The 20,679-nt window shown below is 40.6% G+C and overlaps 1 protein-coding gene across 5 annotated transcripts in view; it reads right to left on the bottom strand.

Moving 5' to 3' along the window:
- The window catches only part of cadm4 (cell adhesion molecule 4), a 560,557-nt gene that overhangs the window by 46,291 nt on the left and 493,587 nt on the right, over window positions 1-20,679 (bottom strand). For all 5 annotated transcript variants that reach the window (XM_061915016.1, XM_061915017.1, XM_061915015.1 and 2 more), the window contains exon 6: window positions 17,506-17,678. In XM_061915016.1, coding sequence (XP_061771000.1) covers window positions 17,506-17,678 — 173 coding nt within the window. The remainder of the gene's footprint in view (window positions 1-17,505; window positions 17,679-20,679) is intronic.

Raw genomic sequence — 20,679 nt, 5'->3', positions numbered from 1 at the left:
TTAAATAATATATATTTGGTTTTACACTTTATTGAAAAAAAATTGAAAATGAAATTTACCTTTGCAACCTTATTATACTATTGGCTAAGTTTTATATTCATAAATGTAAATTTCTCAATACCTGACCTGTTTTTTGTGCCTTTAAAAAAAGATTTAGAACTATACATTAAAACACTCTACCTCGAACAACCAAAAAGCTGTGAAAACGATGATGCTGTCTTCCAAATGTAAGTTATTTACTGAGATTGAGTGAGCCTATGGCTTTGCACTTTATTTTTTATATATATACATATATATATATTGCATTCTATAACCCCTGACACTGTTTTGTACGGTTTTATGCTGTTTTGTACAGTTTTTTGTACTAACTTTGATTATTATTTTCAACTGTTTTTAAATGTTGAAATTTATGAGTAAAGAATTTAAAAAGTGTGCAGTTAATCATGTGATCGCCTGGCTCTGTTTGATTGGTGAAACGGAGTCAAACGTCAACAGTGACAGCAAATTGAATCCTGTCGCTGTTTAATTCCTTGCTTCTTGTCTGTTTTAATAGAAGTCATCGGTGTTTGAACCTTAACCTAGTATTGATTGTTTTGGTTAATTCAGCCATTTTTAAAGTCCTACTGAAAGCCACTACTAGCGACCACACAGTCTGACAGTTTATATATCAATGATGAAATATTAACATTGCAACACATGACAATACGGCCGGCTTAGTTTACTAAATTGCGCTCGGAAGTACCATGCTAAAACGTTGCGGTATGATGACGCGTGCGCGTGACGTCACGCATTGTAGAGGACATTTTGTTCCAGCACCACTCACGACTTAGTCGTCTCTCTTCATCGCATAATTCCACATTATTATGGACATCTGTGCTGAATCTTTTGCAATTTGTTCAATTAATAATGGAGACGTCAAAGAAGAAAGATGTAGGTGGGAAGCGGTGTACTGCGACTGCCTTTAGCAACACAAACACAGCCAGTGTTTCCTTGTTTACATTCCTGAAAGATGACGGTGAAGCTTTACTATGGAACAGAGCGGTCAAGCAAACATGGTTCCCTACCACAAGTCAACTGGCAGGTTTCGGTGAGAAAATGTTGGTAATAAGTCGGCTTTTGCCGTAGACATGAGCGGCGAGGTTGCGTTGTCCTCCTGCACCTGTCAAAGAGGCAGCTGCGACTCTCTTGCACCCTCCCACCAGGTGCCCCCGACTGTCAGATTCTTCCACCGTTGTTGGAGGGAAAGAAAAAAAAAATCTCTGCCCGGCCCAACCCGCTGCCTTCGCCTCGTCGAGAAACCTGGCTTCCCTGGGAGACACACCCGTGGCCACACCCCTCCGACTTTCAGGTACAACCATATAATCTCACTAAAACACTAGTAACACAATAAGCAGATAAGGGATTTTCCAGAACTATCCTAGTAAATTTGTCTAATAACATCTGATTCGCTCTGCCGTCTAGTTTTTCTTTTCTTTCTAGTCCATCACTCTCACTTTCCTCATCCACGAATCTTTCATCCTCGCTCAGATTAACGGGGAAAGTGTCGCTTTCTTGGTCCGAATTGCTCTGGCTGCTGGTGGCCATGATTGTAAACCATGTTCAGATGTGAGGAGCTCCACAACCCGTGACGTCACGCGCACATCGTCTGCTACTTCCGGTACAGACAAGGCTTTTTTATTAGCGACCAAAAGTTGGGAACTTTATCGTCTATGTTCTCTACTAAATCTTTTCAGGAAAAATATGGCAATATGGCGAAATGATGAAGTATGACACATAGAATGGAGCTGCTATCCCCGTTTAAATAAGAACATCTCATTCCAGTAGGCCTTTAATGCTGCAACAGAGTAAAGCCGCACACTTTGAAGCAAACAACAAACAGCACTTTGCTTGCGTCAAGATGCCTCACCTCACTTTCTAGCCATCCCTGCACCCTTTTTTTTGTTCCCGCTCTAACCTTTTGTTCTTCTTTGCGAGATTGAATCCCCGTCTTCCCTTTCGCCAGGTGACAGCGCCGGTAGCAGGCGCCGTAAATCGCAGCTCGCACGCCCCGGCGGCAACGAGTTCACTTCTTCCTCGCTTTTTCTCTTTCGAGGGTTAGTTTGATATCAGAGAGAACGCCCGCGTCTCCATTTCCTCTTGCTGACTCAGCTTGGCCATCAACCCCCCGCCCCCGAGTGCTCCCTGGCCGCGTTGTTTTGCCCCTCCCACCTACGCTTCCACTCGGGGGATGGGGGGGCCTTAACTGACACGTGTGATGCTGGATCTTAACCCCCGTTTCACCTCCGTCGTCCTCCATTCTTTATCCCTCGACCCCCCACCCCCGCCCGTTACTCGCCCCTCCCTCCCCCATGTCATGCCCCAATAGGGAGCTGTCCGTGGTGCTGAAGGGATTGAACTGCAGGTGAACCAAGAGCAGGCGGGGCAGGCTGTTGTCAAGGTGATAAACAGGCGGGAGTGGGAGGAGTCAAGAGAGGAAGGGGGAGTGGACACGAGGTGAAAAAGAGGTGAGAAGAGGAAGGCGCGGATAAAGGAGAAAGGTTGACAAGTCGTTAAATGAAAAGTGAGAGGTGAGAATGTCTCTCTTTCACAGCTCTTCAGAAATGTAGATGTCACACTTTCTCACCACCGCAGGTTTTATGGGACAAAGTGGTGGAGCGAGGAACTTACCGTACGTACTGTACAGCAGGGGTCACCAACGCGGTGCCCGTAAGGACCAGATGAGTCGCCCGCTGGCCTGTTCTAAAAATAGCTCAAATAGCAGCACTTACCAGTGAGCTGCCTCCATTTTTTAATTGTCTTTATTTACTAGCAAGCTGGTCTCGCTTTGCTCGACATTTTAATTCTAAGAGAGACAAAACTCAAATAGAATTTGAAAATCCCCAAAAATATTTTAAAGACTTGGTCTTCACTTCTTTAAATAAATTAATGTATGTTTTTACTTCGCTTCTTATAACTTTCAGAAAGACAATTTTAGGGAAAAAATAAACCTTAAAAATGATTTTAGGATTTTTAAATGATCAATTCCTTTTACCTTTTAAATTCCTTCCTCTTCTTTCCTGACAATGGAAATCAATGTTCAAGTATTTTTTTATTATTATTATTGTAAAGAATAAAAAATACATTTTAATTTAATTTTTAATTTTAGCTTCTGTTTTTTCGACAAAGAATATTTGTGAAATATTTCTTCAAACTTATTATGATTAAAATTCAAAAAAAATATTCTGGCAAATCTAGAAAATCTGTAGAATCAAATTTAAATCTTATTTCAAAGTCTTTTGAATGTATTTTTAATTTTTTGTTCTGGAAAATCTAGAAGAAATAATGATTTGTTTTTGTTAGAAATAAAGCTTGGTCCAATTTGTTATATATTCTAACAAAGTGCAGATTTAAAACATGTCATTAAAATTCTAAAATTAATCTTAATCAGGAAAAATGACTAATGATGTTCCATAAATTCCTTTTTGTATTTTTTTCAAAAAGATTCAAATTAGCTAGTTTTTCTATTCATTTTTTTCAGTTGAATTTTGAATTTCAAAGAATCGAAATTGAAGATAAACTATGTTTCAAAATTTTATTTACATTTTTTTCCTTGTTTTTTCTCTCTTTTAAATCATTCAATTAAATGATTTTTTCATCATTTATTCTCTACACAAACCTTCCGTAAAAGGAAAAAAAAATGTACGACGGAATGACAAACAGAAATACCCATTTTTTTAGATATATATATATATATATAGATTTATTTATTAAAAGTAAATTGAGCAAATTGGGTATTTCTGGCAATTTATTTAAGTGTGTATCAAACTGGTAGCCCTTTGCATTAATCAGTACCCAAGAAGTAGTTTTTGCTTTCAAAAAGGTTGGTGACCTCTGCTGTACAGGCTGCTTAGAGAGCAGGGAAACTACAACAACTAAATTAATTTTCTAATGCCGAATCAATCAATGTTTACTTACACAGCCCTAAATCACGAGTGTCTCAAAGGGCTGCACAAGCCACAATGGCCTCCTGGGCTCAAATCCCACATCAGGGCAAGAAAAAACTCAACCCACTGGGATGACAATGAGAAACCTTGGAGGGGACCGCAGATGTAGGGATCCTCGCCTGGGTGACTGTAGCAATGGACGTCGAGTGGATCTAGCTTTATATTGTGAGAGTCCAGTCCATAGTGGATCTGACATAATAGTGTGAGAGTCCAGACCATAGTGGATCTGACATAATAGTGAGAGTCCAGTCCATAGTGGATCTAACATAATAGTGTGAGAGTCCAGTCCATAGTGGATCTAACATAATAGTGTGAGAGTCCAGTCCATAGTGGATCTAACATAATAGTGTGAGAGTCCAGTCCATAGTGGATCTAACATAATAGTGAGAGTCCAGTCCATAGTGGATCTAACATAATAGTGTGAGAGTCCAGTCTTTAGTGGATCTAACATAATAGTGAGAGTCCAGTCTATAGAGGATCTAACATAATAGTGTGAGAGTCCAGTTCATAGTGGATCTAACATAATAGTGAGAGTCCAGTCCATAGTGGATCTAACATAATAGTGTGAGAGTCCAGTCCATAGTGGATCTAACATAATAGTGAGAGTCCAGTCCATAGTGGATCTAACATAATAGTGTGAGAGTCCAGTCCATAGTGGATCCAACATAATAGTGTGAAAGTCCAGTCCATAGTGGATCTAACATAATAGTGAGAGTCCAGTCCATAGTGGATCTAACATAATAGTGTGAGAGTCCAGTCCATAGTGGATCTAACATAATAGTGTTAGAGTCCAGTCCATAGTGGATCTAACATAATACTGAGAGTCCAGTCCATAGTGGATCTAACATAATATTGTGAGAGTCCAGTCCATAGTGGATCTAACATAATAGTGAGAGTCCAGTCCATAGTGGATCTAACATAATAGTGAGAGTCCAGTCCATAGTGGATCTAACATGATAGTGAGAGTCCAGTCCATAGTGGATCTAACATAATAGTGTGAGAGTCCAGTCCATAGTGGATCTAACATAATAGTGTGAGAGTCCAGTCCATAGTGGATCTAGCATAATAGTGAGAGTCCAGTCCATAGTGGATCTAACATAATAGTGTGAGAGTCCAGTCCATAGTGGATCTAACATAATAGTGTGAGAGTCCAGTCCATAGTGGATCTAACATAATAGTGTGAGAGTCAAGTCCATAGTGGATCTAACATAATAGTGTGAGAGTCCAGTCCATAGTGGATCTAACATAATAGTGAGAGTCCATTCCATAGTGGATCTAACATAATAGTGAGAGTCCAGTCCATAGTGGATCTAACATAATAGTGAGAGTCCAGTCCATAGTGGATCTAACATAATAGTGAGAGTCCAGTCCATAGTGGATCTAACATAATAGTCCCATCATAAAAGTTTTAATATATAACACATCCTTGAGTCGACCCTTTTGGTAATAAATTAATCTTTAAAATACATTTTGTTGGTTTACATCAGAGATTTACAAGCGTTATTGGCTGTCGCCCGGCTGAAGGTCGCTTTCATCCATGACAAAGTTAATCCGGTCCTCGCAATGATCAGAGAGACCCGGCCCTAAGGTCGTCTTCTTGGCCCCTCATGTTCCAAAGCGTCTTGCAGGTGGACTTTGAGGAAGGTGCCGACTTTACTCCTTTTTCCCTGCGTGCCTTGTCCTTGGCAGAGGGCGTCCTTGCGGGAATTGAAATAGGCTGGAGATGAGCGGTTTTATTCCACACTTGTAAAAACTGAGACCATCTGCCATAAAAAAAAAAAAGAAGCCTGCAGGCCTCAGGGGGGCACAAAAAAGCAGGGAGAAAAAAAAAGTGGGAAGTGTTAACAAGGCGCACAGAATGAAAGGCTCTCCTATTTGATGCCATGTGAAAGTTACGGCTCTTTGGCCAATTCCCTCAAGTCCTCTTCTGGCCGGCCAGGCGAGATGGGCCGAGCGGACTCGTCGGTGTTCAGAAAGCCGTAAAAGTGTGAAATAAGATAGCTATAGCCCACGGAGTCTAACTTCCATAAATTAAAGTGGGAGATTTACACGCATCCAGGAGGCACTGCTCATCATTTATGGGAGCATAAACAAGAAATCAGGCAAAAAGGCGCAGTCGGGGTGGGGGGGTGGTGTTTTGGGGTCCTCGAGCTCACAGTGGAGACCATTCATGAAGGGATGCTTTGTGTTTTGCATGCCATATTAACATTTTTTAAACATACATTACCATATTTTCCCGACTATGACACCAAAACTTTTTTCCTACGCTTTGAACCCTGCGGCTTATAAAACGGTGTGGCAAAATCACATATTTTTCTTCACTGACGGCCATAATGTTTTGTAAGTTCCCAAAATGTTAAAAAAGGTGCCTTCCTGTGAACCATTGCGGACCTTGAAGGGATGCTTTGTGTTTTACATGTAATACAGAGTGGAAAAAAGAATTGCTCGATAAGGCTTATCTGCCATATAAACATTTTTTAAACAAAAATTATTGTATTTTCCGGACTTTAAAAGTGAAAATTTTTTCATATGCTTTGAGCCCTGTGGCTCATAAAACGGTGTGGCTAAATCATGGATTTTTCTTAGCTGAGGGATATAATGTTTTGTATTTGACACTTGGTTTTCATAGATCACAGATAGACACACTGGAAAGGTGCGTCATTGTTTGCGCGATGGCGCCATCTTTTGCATGAGTTCAACGGGTTGAAAATGCATTTCCTGTTTAGTTCCGTGAACCAGAAGTGTAACCGCCCGTAGCATTTCTGCTCGAAAGGATTCTCCATTCAACACTCCAAGCAACGTTTGTAAGTTTTACAATATAACTAAAACAAGTGAGAAAAGTCGGCAAAAGTCCCCAAAATGTTCAAAATACCTACCTCAAACAGGTAGGATAATATTCCATTATTTCTACATGGAGAGATTATTTGAACATTTTTGGGGACTTTTGCACTGAATTTGTGGGAAGTTCCCAAAATGTTCAAAAGGGTGCTTTCCTGTGCACCATTGCGGACCTTGAAGGGATGCTTTGTGTTTTACATGTAATACAGAGCGGGAATGGGAATTGATCATTAAGGCTTATCTGCCATATAAACATTTTTTAAACATAAATTATTGTATTTTCTGGACTATAAAATCGCAACTTTTTTCTTATGCTGTGAGCCCTGCGGCTTATAAAACAGTGTTGCTGAATTATGGATTTTTGTTAGCTGACGGATATAATGTTTTGTATCCGACAATTGGTTTTCATAGATCACAGATGGAGCCACTGGAAAGGTGCGTTATTGTTTGAGCCTTGGCGCCATCTTTTTGACGAGTTTATCAGTTTGAAAATGCATTTCCTGTTTTGTTCCGTGAACCGGAAGTGTAACCAGGATGTCCAAAAATGTCCAAAACGCACCCAGAGAAGTCCCACGTTTTAGAACGGCCTTCCCAAAGTCCTGACTTAAACGTAAAGTATATCCAACTGAATATGGGTTGAAAATAATTTGCAAATCATTGTATTCCGTTTATATTTACATCCAACACAATTTCCCAACTCATATGGAAACAGGGTTTGTATGTCTTATCTTAAAACTCATTTGGATACTCTAGCCTTTAAATAGACCCCCTTTTTAGACCAGTTGATCTACCGTTTCTTTTCTTTTCTTTTGTCCTCTGCCCCCTTCTCCTTTGTGAAGAGGTGGAAGGCACTAGTTCGGTAGACATGAAGTGCTGGCTGTCCAGAGTCAGGACCCGGGATGGACAGCTATCACACTACTAGGTTAGATCCACTATGGACTGGACTCTCACTATTATGTTAGATCCACTATGGACTGGACTTTGAAAATATTACGTTAGATCCACTATGGACTGGACTCTCACACTATTATGTTAGATCCATTATGGACTGGACTCTCACTACTAGGTTAGATCCACTATGGACTGGACTCTCACTATTATGTTAGATCTACTATGGACTGGACTCTCACAATATTATGTTAGATCCATTATGGACTGGAATTTCACAATATTATGTTAGATCCACTATGGACTGGACTCTCATTATTATGTTAGATCCATTATGGACTGGACTCTCACTATTATGTTAGATCCACTATGGACTGGACTCTCACTATTATGTTAGATCCACTATGGACTGGACTTTCACAATATTATGTTAGATCCAGTCAGCGTCCATTGCACTGGTCACCCACAACTGCGGTCCTCTCCAATGTTTCTCATTGTTATCCCACTGGGTTGAGTTTTTCCCTGCCCCGTATGTGGGATCTGAACCGAGGATGTCGTTGTGGCTTGTGCAGCCCTTTGAGACACTTGTGATTTAGGGTTATATAAATAAACATTGATTGATTGATTGATTGACTTTTGACCCAGCAGATTTGGTCACATTTTCAGTAGACACACAATAAATTAATAAAAGAACGAAACTTCATGTTTGTTTTTTTTGTGACCAACAAGTATGTTCTCCAATCACTCCATCACAAAAAAATAAGAGTTGTAGAAATTATTAGAAACTCAAGACAGCCAAGTCATTACGTTCTTTACAAGTGTATGCAAACTTTTGATCGCAACTGTATGTATATATATATATATATATGTATATATATATATATATATATATATATATATATATATTTTTTTTTTTAAATTTCAATTGAATGATGAACTTGATCACCAGAGGCGACAGCACTTCAATGATTTCACATTCAATTATCATTACAGGTTTATTTTTAGAATGAAAATGTGCACTTTGCACCACGTTGCAAATATCACTACTTGTGACGGGCGGGAAAATTGGGAGCGACGTTTCGTCTCGGCGACGGAATCCTTAATGACGGCTGAATGGACCACGCTGGTTGAGATAAGGTAGGGGGACAATCACGCCCACTGGAGGGGGGGGGGGAGGCTTCATCTACCGTTAACGTTTGGATGTTTTTTTTTAATTTATTTATTTTTTCTGCACTTCAGAGGGGGCTTGTGTCACGTATTTGACAATCTGGTCCAAAATCTGCTGGAAGGAAAGCGAGTTCTTTAGTTCGCCTGTAACCTTTTTTTTATTGCAAAAAAGGGAATACACATGAAATTAATGACCTGCGCAGAGCTACGGCGTGAACTAAAGGGATGATGAAATGAAGAGTATGTAAAAATAGAGATAGAAGAAGCCGGGGGGGGGGACTTCAAAGCTCCACACGTCTCACCTTCTCTGCATCAGGAGCACCTTTTTTTTTTTAGGGACCGATTGCAAAATCACCAGGCAAAAATCTTCTATAAGACATGAGGGCTCTTTAACGACCTACTCAGATACGCTTGTCAAAGATCCTCTATATGCGAGAAGTGCTCTGCTGTTTTTGAATAACTTTTACAACCAAAAAAAAACATTCAAAGATCCTCTATATCCCAGGTGTCAAACTCAATAACTGCAATACCCAGCAATATGTTTGGAGGAAAAAAGTCGAGGCCTTTAATTCCAGGAACACCACCCCTACCATCAAGCATGGTGGTGGTAGTATTATGCTCTGGGCCTGCTAAATCTCCGGTCAAAAATCTTATATATGACATGAGCGCTGTGCTCTTTAACGACCTACTCAGAAATGCTAGTCAAAGATCCTCTATATGAGAGAAGTGATCTGCTGTTTTTGAATAACTTTTACAACAAAAAAAAGTCATTCAAAGATCCTCTATATCCCAGGTGTCAAACTCAATACCCACAATACCCGGCAATATCTTTGGAGGAAAAAAGGCGAGGCTTTTAATTCCAGGAACACCGGGCCTACCGCCAAGCATGGTGGTGGTAGTATTATGCTCTGGGCCTGCAAAATCACCGGTCAAAAATCTTATACATGACATGAGCGCTGTGCTCTTTAATAACCTACTCAGATACGCTCGTCAAAGATCCTCTATATCACAGGTGTCAAACTCAAGCCCGGGGGCCAAATCTGGCCCGCTACATCAATTTGTGTGGCCCCCGAAAGAGTGTAAATAAAATACCTTATCTTACCAATTACATATATTTACACTTTAATCATCTCTAATAATAAAACAAAATGGTAACACTTTAGTACAGGGAATATAATCTACAAACCCCGTTTCCATATGAGTTGGGAAATTGTGTTAGATGTAAATATAAACAGAATACAATGATTTGAAAATCATTTTCAAGCCATATTCAGTTGAATATGCTACAAAGACAACATATTTGATGTTCAAACTCATAAACTTTTTTTTTGTGCAAATAATCGTTAACTTTTGAATTTGACGCCAACAACACGTGTAAAAAAAGTTGGGAAAGGTGGGAATAAATACTGATAAAGTTGAGGAGTGCTCCTCAAACACTTATTTGGAACATCCCACAGGTGTGCAGGCTAATTGGGAACAGGTGGGTGCCATTCATCCATTTTCTACCGCTTATTCCCTTTTGGGGTCGCGGGGGGCGCTGGCGCCTATCTCAGCTACAATCGGGCGGAAGGCGGGGTACACTCTGGACAAGTCGCCACCTCATCGCAGGGCCAACACAGATAGACAGACAACATTCACACTCACATTCACACACTAGGGCCAATTTAGTGTTGCCAATCAACCTATCCCCAGGTGCATGTCTTTGGAAGTGGGAGGAAGCCGGAGTACCCGGAGGGAACCCACGCATTCACGGGGAGAACATGCAAACTCCACACAGAAAGATCCCGAGCCTGGATTTGAACCCAGGACTGCAGGACCTTCGTATTGTGAGGCAGACGCACTAACCCCTCTGCCACCGTGAGGTGGGTGCCATGATTGGCTATAAAAACAGCTTCCCCAAAAAATGCTCAGTCTTTCACAAGAAAGGATGGGGCGAGGTACACCCCTTTGTCCACAACTGCGTGAGCAAATAGTCAAACAGTTTAAGAACAACCTTTCTCAAAGTGACATTGCAAGAAATTTAGGGATTTCAACATCTACGCTCCAGAAAATAATAAAAAGGTTCAGAGAATCTGGAGAAATCACTCCACGTAAGCGGCATGGCCAGGAACCAACATTGAAGGACCGTCACCTTCGATCCCTCAGACGGCACTGTATCAAAAACCGACATCAATCTCTAAAGGATATCACCACATGGGCTCAGGAACCCTTCAGAAAACCACTGTCACTAAATACAGTTTGTCGCTACATCTGTAAGTGCAAGTTAAAGCTCTACTATGCGAAGCAAAAGCCAGTTATCAACAACATCCAGAAACGCCGCCGGCTTCTCTGGGCCCGAGATTATCTAAGATGGACTGATGCAAAGTGGAAAAGTGTTCTGTGGTCTGACGAGTCCACATTTCAAATCTTTTTTGGAAATATTCGACATAGTGTCATCCGGACCAAAAGGGAAGCCAACCATCCAGACTGTTATCGACGCAAAATTCAAAAGCCAGCATCTGTGATGGTATGGGGGTGTATTATTGCCCAAGGCATGGGTAACTTACACATCTGTGAAGGCACCATTAATGCTGAAAGGTACATACAGGTTTTGGAACAACATATGCTGCCATCTAAGCACCGTCTTTTTCATGGACGCCCCTGCTTATTTCAGCAAGACGATGCCAAGCACTTGTTACAACAGCGTGGCTTTGTAGTAAAAGAGTGCGGGTACTTTCCTGGCCCGCCTGCAGTCCAGACCTGTCTCCCATGGAAAATGTGTGGCGCATTATGAAGCGTAAAATACGACAGCAGAGACCCCGGACTGTTGAACGACTGAAGCTCTACATAAAACAAGAATGAGAAAGAATTCCACTTTCAAAGTTTCAACAGTTTCCTCAGTTCCCAAACGTTTGAGTATTGTTAAAAAAAAGGTGATGTAACACAGTGGTGAACATGCCCTTTCCCAACTACTTTGGCACGTGTTGCACCCATTAAATTCTAAGTTAATTATTATTTGCAAAAAATAAATAAAGTTTATGAGTTTCAACATCAAATATGTTGTCTTTGTAGCATATTCAACTGAATATGCGGCATACCTCGGTTGGTAGAGTGGCCGTGTCAGCAACTTGAGGGTTGCAAGTTCGATTCCCGCTTGTGCCATCTTAGTTACTGCCGTTGGGTCCTTGGGCGAGACACTTTACCCACCTGCTCCCAGTGCCACCCACACTGGTTTAAATGTAACTTAGATATTGGGTGTCACTATGTAAAAGTGCTTTGAGTCACTTGAGAAAAGCGCTAAATAAATATAATTCACTTCACAATATGGGTTGAAAATGATTTGCAAATCATTGTATTCTGTTTATATTTATATCCAACACAATTTCCCAACTCATATGGAAACGGGGTTCGTATAACCATTTTCCATTCATCTCTTATGTGTGGCTGCCATCTACCGGTCACAGTTATCATTACACCATGTACCAAATAAAATTGCCTGGAGGTCAGCAAGCAAAACCAGAATTTTTCCATACATTTGGGGTTATAAGGCACACTGTTGAGTTTTTAGGGGAAAAAAAGTATTTTAAGTGCGCCTTATAGTCCGGAAAATGCGGTATGTGGATCTACTTTATACGATTAGGTTTGCCATGCACCTTTCCGGATTTGATTCTTAATTTTACATATTGTACATCTAAAGAATTCTCCGGGACATCAAAGCTCAACATGTCTAACCTTCTTCACGAGAACCAGGGTGACAAAGAGAACGTGGGTTGAGACGCCACCTTTCATCTTGTCGCTGTTGCCCCCCCCCCCGCGGAAGACCTCCTTTGTGAGTGTTGTTTGATGCCCGGTGCGTGCATGTGAGAGTGTAAGTGTAAGTGCGTTATGGGGTAGATGAGGGGGCGCCCACCCATGAAGATGTTACATGGCCTTCCTTCCTACTTGACGATTTGCCACGTCAGCGTGCGGTGACACAGGCGGCGGAAAAAGGAGCATGGCGAGTGACGGCAGCGTCTTTAACTGGTAACCATTTGTTAGGATCAAATAAAATCTTGTTTTGGCCGGAAGGAAAAATAGTCCAAAACAAGCGTAGATCGAACACCCCGGAAGATGTGACTCTAGTTTCTTCAAAATAACCACCCTTTGCCCTGATTACTGTTTTGCACACACTTGGCATTCTCTCCATGAGCTTCCAGCACACCTGTAAAGTGAAAACCATTTCAGGTGACTACCTCTTGAAGCTCATGGAGAGAATGCCAAGAGTGTGCACAACAATAATCGGAGCAAAGGATGGCTATTTTGTTGTAATAAATCATACATTAATACGTATTGCTTGCTGTCCTGGGAAGAACATATATCTCAATTTTTTTCAAACAGGAAGTGGTATGAAATTTAATATAAATGCAAATTTGGTAGGATTCCCCCAAAAATTTTGGCGTAACATGTTTTGGAGCATATTGTTGAACAGAGGCACCCTGTTGTGCAACAAATTCAAAGAAAGCAAATAAAACTGAAAAACAGAAGAGACGAGCGTCAGGATGCAAAAAAAAAGGCTGTTGGCGTAACATTTCCGGCGTAACATTTTTGGCGCAACATTATTGGCATAACAATTTTGGCGTAACAATTTTGGCGTAACAATTTTGACGTAACATGTTGGTGCAACATTTTGGCGTAGCATTTTTGGCAAAACATTTTGACGTAACATGTTGGTGTAACATTTTTGGCGTAACATTTTGTCATAGCTTTATTGGCAAATAATTTTGGCGTAATAATTTTGGGGTTACAATTTTGGCGTTACATTTATGGGGTTAAATTTTCGGCTTACATTTTTGGGGTGTTACATGTTAGCGTAACATTTTTTGCGTAACATTTTTGGCGCAACGTTTTGGTGTAATATTTTTGGCGTAACATTTTTGCCATAACACGTTTTGGAGCATATTGTTGAAAAGAAGCAGCCCGCTGTGCAACAAATTGAAAGAAAGCAAATAAAACTGAAAGACAGACGAGAGAAGCGTCAGGATGCAAAAAAAGGCTGTTGGCGTAACATTTTGGCTTAAAATTTCTGGTGAACATTTGTGGCGGAACATTTGTGACCTAACAATTTTGGCGTAACATTTTTTGGAGCATTCTGTTGAACAGAAGCACCCCGTTGTGCAACAAATTCAAAGAAAACAAAAAAAATATGCTTTGTATATACATACATATATATATATATATATATATATAACCCGAAAAATGCGTTCGATGAAATATGACAAAGCTCCTAAAACAACACTTTATATTGCCAGTATGTATAATAAATCACAGACGCACCAACATGTGGTTCTTCTCTAAAAAGCCCAGAACAGCTTATTCACATGTTTCTTTTAGCACCCCCTCCACCGCCCACACCACAAAAAAATATAACTTTGATGGCAAAATAAAGCGCCTCCATCTCAGGCAAAGACCATCCTTTCCTCTCACTTTTCGAATAACAAGTCAGCGCTAACACAGGTTGGCAGGCAACGTTGCACGCATCAACATCATCATCATCCCCTTTGAGGCGCCGTCTATTCAGGTCAAACCTCATGAAGAATTCGCAGTCACCGGTGAATCTTTGAAAACCGGCGAAACCTGAGCGGCGGAAATCCCCCCCCCCCGCAACCCGGTTAACGTGCATTTTAAATTCAACAGATGCTTTATTGTTGTCGTCGTGTACTGCTCAGAGTTATGTAATGGATTCACTTTCACATTGTTTTTTATGCTCTTATTTTACAAGCAAGGCAGAGTTATGCTTCTTGTGGAAGATTTGATGCCAGGCAGTGTGGCGAAAAAAGAAGTAGCAAAATAACGCATATGAAGATGATGGCAATGACGATAATAGATATTTTTTGGAGCTTATTGTTAAACAGAAGCAGCCTGTTGTGCAACAAATTGAAAGAAAGCATATAAAGCTGAAAGACAGACGAGCGCAGGATACAAAAAAAAAACTGTTGGCGTAACATTTTTTGGTGTAACATTTCGACGCAACATTTTGACGTAACATGTTGGCATAACATTTTTGGTGTAGCATTTTGTCACAACTTTTTTGGCAAAACATTTGTGGCGTAACATGTTGGCGCGACATTTTTGGCGTAACATGTTGGCATAACATTTGTGGCTTAACATCTGTGGCGTAATATCTGTGGCTTAACATCTGTGGCGTAACATGCTGGCGTTACGATTTTGGCGTAACGTGTTAGCCTAACATTTTTTGCTTTACATTTTTGGTGCAAATTTTTGGCGTAATTTTTTTGGCGCAACATTTTTGGAATAACAGTTTTGGCAAAACATTTTGACGTAACATGTTGGTGTAACATTTTTGGCGTAACATTTTGTCATAGCTTTTTTGGCAAATATTTTTGGTGTGAAATTTTTGGTGTTACATTTTTGGCGTTACAATTTTGGTATTACATTTTCGGCGTACATTTTTTGGGTGTTACATGTTGGCGTAACATTTTTTGGCGTAACATTTTTTGCGTAACATTTTTGGCGCAACGTTTTGGCGTAATATTTTTGGCATAACACGTTTTGGAGCATATTGTTGAACAGAAGCACCCTGTTGTGCAACAAATTCAAAGTGAGCATATAAAACTGAAAGACAGACGAGGCGAGCGTCAGGATGCAAAAAAAGCCTGTTGGCGTAATATTTTTGGCATAACATTTATGGCGTAACACGATGACGTAACATTTGTGGCATAACATTTTTGGTGTAACATTTTTTTGGAGCATACTGTTGAACAGATTTGTGCAACAAATTCAAAGAAAGCAGATAAAACTGAAAGACAGACGAGACGAGCGTCAAGATCCAAAAGAAAGTCTGTCGGCCTAACATTTTTGTGAAGTGAATTATATTTATATAGCGCTTTTCTTTAGTGACTCAAAGCGCTTTAAAAAGTGAAACTCAATATCTAAGTTCCATTTAAACCAGTGTGGGTGGCACTGGGAGCAGGTGAGTAAAGTGTCTTGCCCAAGGACACAACCGCAATGACTAAGATGGCGGAAGCTGGGATCGAACCGGGAACCCTCAAGTTGCTGGCACGGCCACTCTACCAACTGAGCTATACCACTCCAACATTTGTAACATTTTTGGCGTAACTTTTTTGGTGAACAATTTTGGCACAACATGTTTCGCATAACATGTTGGCGTAAAATTTTTGGGGAGTATTTTTGGAACATGTTGTTGAACAGAAGCACCCCATTGTGCAACAAATTCAAAGAAACAAAGTAAAACTAAAAGACTGACGAGACGTGCATCAGGATGCAAAAAAAAGCCTGTTGGTGTAACAATTTTGACGTAACATTTTCGGCTTAACATGTTGGCGTAAACATTTTTGATTTAACATTTTCGGATAACATTTTTGGCGAACATTTTTGTCGTAAAATTTTTGGCGTAGCATTTTCCCAATAACATTTTTGGCGTGACATGTTGGCGAAACATTTTTCGTGTAACATTTTTTGGAACATATTGTTGAACAGAAGCACCCCGTTGTGCAGAAAATTCAGAGAAAGAAAGTAAAACTGAAAGACGGACGAGACGAGCGTTGGGATGCAAAAATTAGCCTGTTGGCGTAACATTTTTGACGTAACATTTTTGGTGTAACATGTTGGCGGAACATTTTTGGTGGAACATTTTGACAACATTTTTGACGTAACATTTTGGGGTAAAATGTTTGATGTAACAGTTCGAGATGCTACCTCAGTAGAAGCATTTAAGTCTCATCTTAAAACTCATCTGTATACTCTAGCCTTTAAATAGACCTCCTTTTTAGACCAGTTGATCTGCCGCTTCTTTTCTTTCTCCTATGTCCCCCCCTCCCTTGTGGAGGGGGTCCGGTCCGATGACCATGGATGAAGTACTGACTGTCCAGAGTCGAGACCCAGGATGGACCGCTCGTCGGGACCCAGGATGGACCGCTCGCCTGTATCGGTTGGGGACATCTCTACGCTGCTGATCCGCTTGAGATGGTTTCCAGTGGACGGGACTCTCACTGCTGTCTTGGAGCCACTATGGATTGAACTTTCACAGTATCATGTTAGACCCGCTCGACATCCATTGCTTTCGGTCCCCTAGAGGGGGGGGGTTGCCCACATCTGAGGTCCTCTCCAAGGTTTCTCATAGTCAGCATTGTCACTGGCGTCCCACTGGATGTGAATTCTCCCTGCCCACTGGGTGTGAGTTTTCCTTGCCCTTTTGTGGGTTCTTCCGAGGATGTTGTAGTCGTAATGATTTGTGCAGTCCTTTGAGACATTTGTGATTTGGGGCTATATAAATAAACATTGATTGATTGATTTGTGGCGTAACATCTTGTCATAACATTTTTTTAGAGCATATTGTAGAACAGAAGCACCCTGTTTTGCAACACATTCAAAGAAAGCAAATAAAACAGAAAGACGGTTGAGACGAGCGTCAGAATGCAAAAAAATCCTGTTGTTCTGCTGAAAGAATGGCCACAATGCGACAATGGGAAGACGGGACCAATAGGAGTCAATCAACAAGAAAAATACAGAGAAGAATCAAACAGAAAATCCCTCGGAAACCAGATGGCAATTACCGCAGAGGGATTGAAGAAAAATGGGAAGAAGTTCTTCACAGGAGCCGCAGACAAAGACGAGGAGGGAGTAGACTCACCGTAGACCAGCAGGGTGTAGTGGTCGGCGGCTCTTCCGAAGTTGTTCTGCGCCTGGCAAAGGTACGTGCCGTTGTGCGACTGGCTCAGGCGGGAAATCTGGAAGGTGGGTCCCGAGATCTCGGCCCGCTCGGGTAAGGTGTCGTTGATCTTGGACCACTGGATGTTCTGAGGCCTGCGGGGAAAAGAGTGGTCAGAGCGGTCCAAGTCTCGTCTCTCTTTGTATTTTTATTTAATTTGTCCTCTGCATTTGACCCATCCCCTTGTTCACCCCCTGGGAGGTGAGGGGAGCAGTGAGCAGCAGCGGTGGCCGCGTCCAGGAATAAATTTTGGTGATTTAATCCCCAATTCCAACCCTTGATGTAGAGTGCCAAGCAGGGAGGTAATGGCTCCCATTTTTTAAGTCTTTGGTATGACTTGGCCGGGGTTTGAACTCACGACCTACTCATCTCAGGACGGACACTCTAACCACTAGGCCACTTTTTATTAAACAGTACAGTTCACTTTGTGATGATACAGTTTGGATCAGGCTTGTGTTGTCAATTTTCAGGAAATACGATGAGGTGGCGACTTGTCCAGGGGGTACACGACCTTCCGCCCGATTGTAGCTGAAATAGGCACCAGCGCCCCCGCGATCCCAAGGGGAATAAGCGGTAGAAAACGGATGGATGGAGATAAGAAACAGTTGTTGGTTTGTGTATTATTAGTTAGTTAGTTAGCAAAACAACTAAACAAGTTTTCATTTAAGTAAATATCCGAAATGGGATAAGGAACAACTTGTTTTTTTTTTCAGTTAGCTAGCAAAAAAACTAAATGATCTGCAAATTTTCATTCAAACTTTTAGGAAATATCCAAAAAGGGATAAGGAACAACTGTTGGATTCTCAGGTGGTTAGCTGGCAAATCAGCTAAAAAAAGTAACAGGAAGACTTTCACTCAACTTTCAGGAAATGTCCCACTATGATAAGGAAAAACTCTTGGCTTGTCCATCAGTTCGTTTGTTAGCAAAACAACTCAAGTTTTCATTACCGAAAATGTCCCAAATGGGAAAAGAAACAACTGTTTGTCTGTTAGTCAATCAGTCAGTCAGTGTGTCAATACACACAATACCTCTAAGGGTTATATAACGTTTCAGGAACTGTCCGACATGGGAAACAACTGATGGTTTCTCAGCTACATAGCTCGCAAAATAACTGAAAAGGTTATTGGCAAATTTTCACGCCATTTTCAGGAAATTAAATAGGTAACAATTGTTGATTTTTTGGTCAGTTAGTTTGTTATACAGTTAGTTAGAAAACAACTAAAAAAGTTTTCATTAAAGTAAATGTCCGAAATAGGCTACGAAACAAGTGTTTGTTTCTCAGTTAGCTATTACTAAGGAACAATTGTTGATTTCTTTATCAATTAGTTGGTTGTATAGTTAGTTAGCAAAACAACGAAAAACTTTTTCATTAAAGTAAATGTCCATATCGGGATAAGATACAACTGTTGGTTTCTCAGTTAGCTAACTCGAAAAATAAGTCAAAAAGTTACTGGCAGATTTTCACGCAAATGTCAGGAAATTAGATAAGGAACATTTGTTGATTTGTCTATAACTTAATTGGTTGGTTAGTTAGTTAGTTAGCAAACCAACTAAACATGTTTTCATGAAAGTAAATGTCCGAAATGGGATAAGAAACAACTGTTGGTTTCTCAGTTAGCTATTTTGCAAAATAACTCAAAAAGTTACTGGCAGATTTTCATGCAATTTTTAGGAATTTAGATAAGGAACAATTGTTCATTTGTTTACAACTTAGTTGGTTAGTTAGTTCGTTAGCAAAACAACTAAACAGGTTTTCATTAATGTAAATGTCCGAAATGGGATAAGAAACAAGTGTTAGTTTCTCAGTTAGCTAGCACGCAAAATACCTCAAAAAGTTACTGGCAGATTTTCACACATTTTTCAGGAAATGAGATGAGGAACAATTGTTGAGTCGTCTATCAGTTAGTTGGTTATTTAGTTAGTTAGCAAAACAACAACAAAAATTTCATTAAAGTAAATGTCCGAAATGGGAGAAGAAACAAGGGTTGGTTTCTCAGTTAGCTAGCTCACAAAATAACTAAAAAAGTTACTGGCAGATTTCACGTAATTTTTAAGAAATTAGATGAGGAACCATAGTTGATATGTTTATCAGTTAGTTGGTTTTATAGTTTGTTAGCAAAACATTGAAAAACTTTTTCGTTAAAGTAAATGTCCGAAATAGGATAAGATACAACCGTCGGTTTCTCAGTTAACTAGCTCGCAAAATAACTCAAAAGGTTACTGGCAGATTTTCACGCAATTTTCAGGAAATGAAATAAGGAACAATTGTTGATTTGTCTATCAGTTAGTTGGTTATTTAGCAAAACAACTAAAAAAGTTTTAATTAAAGTAAATGTCGGAAATGAGATAAGGAATAACCGTTGGTATGTCTGTCAGTCAGTCAGTTCCAAAGTGGGATTCGATTTTAGGCCTGATCCCGATCCTTTCTACTACATTACACACCATTTACATATCGGCTTGTGCATGGTCGTAATTTCAAGAGAGGAACATTATGTCCTGTGCAGTTTTTGTCCCCTGCACTTCATAACAACAAAAAAAATACTGTTCTGCTATTAAATGGAGACAAGATAAACACTTCAGCCAGGCGGAACTCCCGTTACTTTTGACCGCCCGCCCCACAATCTTGTTGATTGGCTTTCTGGAGCTGCCTAGAAAAATAGATAGTACTTTATTGATTCCTTCAGAATTCCTTCCTACCCTTCGTGACCACGATCGACAGCAGCGGTTTTGACATCGTGAAGCAGAAACTGGGAAGCGTGGCAGCTTTCCAACATGATAAGGAGTCTAAACACACCGCAGTCTACTGTTCGATGGAGAATTGTCACTTCTGAGTAACAACAGGTATTGAAAAGGAGGCTCGCAAAATATATTCCCCGAACAAAGCCTGTCAGATTCTTGACTGGAGTATATACACACACACACACACACACACACACACACACAACACACACACAGTCAGAGGTGGATCGAGACGAGACCGACACAGGAGGACTCTGACAAACACACACAGGAGGTGTGGGGATTACAGCGACACCCTGCCGAACAAAGCTGTGACTGGCTGTGTGTCATGGCTTGTGTTAGCGTGCAGAGATTTA

Source organism: Nerophis ophidion, linkage group LG11 (assembly GCF_033978795.1).
Source record: "Nerophis ophidion isolate RoL-2023_Sa linkage group LG11, RoL_Noph_v1.0, whole genome shotgun sequence".
Classification (NCBI taxonomy): domain Eukaryota; kingdom Metazoa; phylum Chordata; class Actinopteri; order Syngnathiformes; family Syngnathidae; genus Nerophis; species Nerophis ophidion.
Note: the sequence above shows the minus strand (reverse complement) of the source record. Positions and strands in the feature narration are given on the sequence as shown.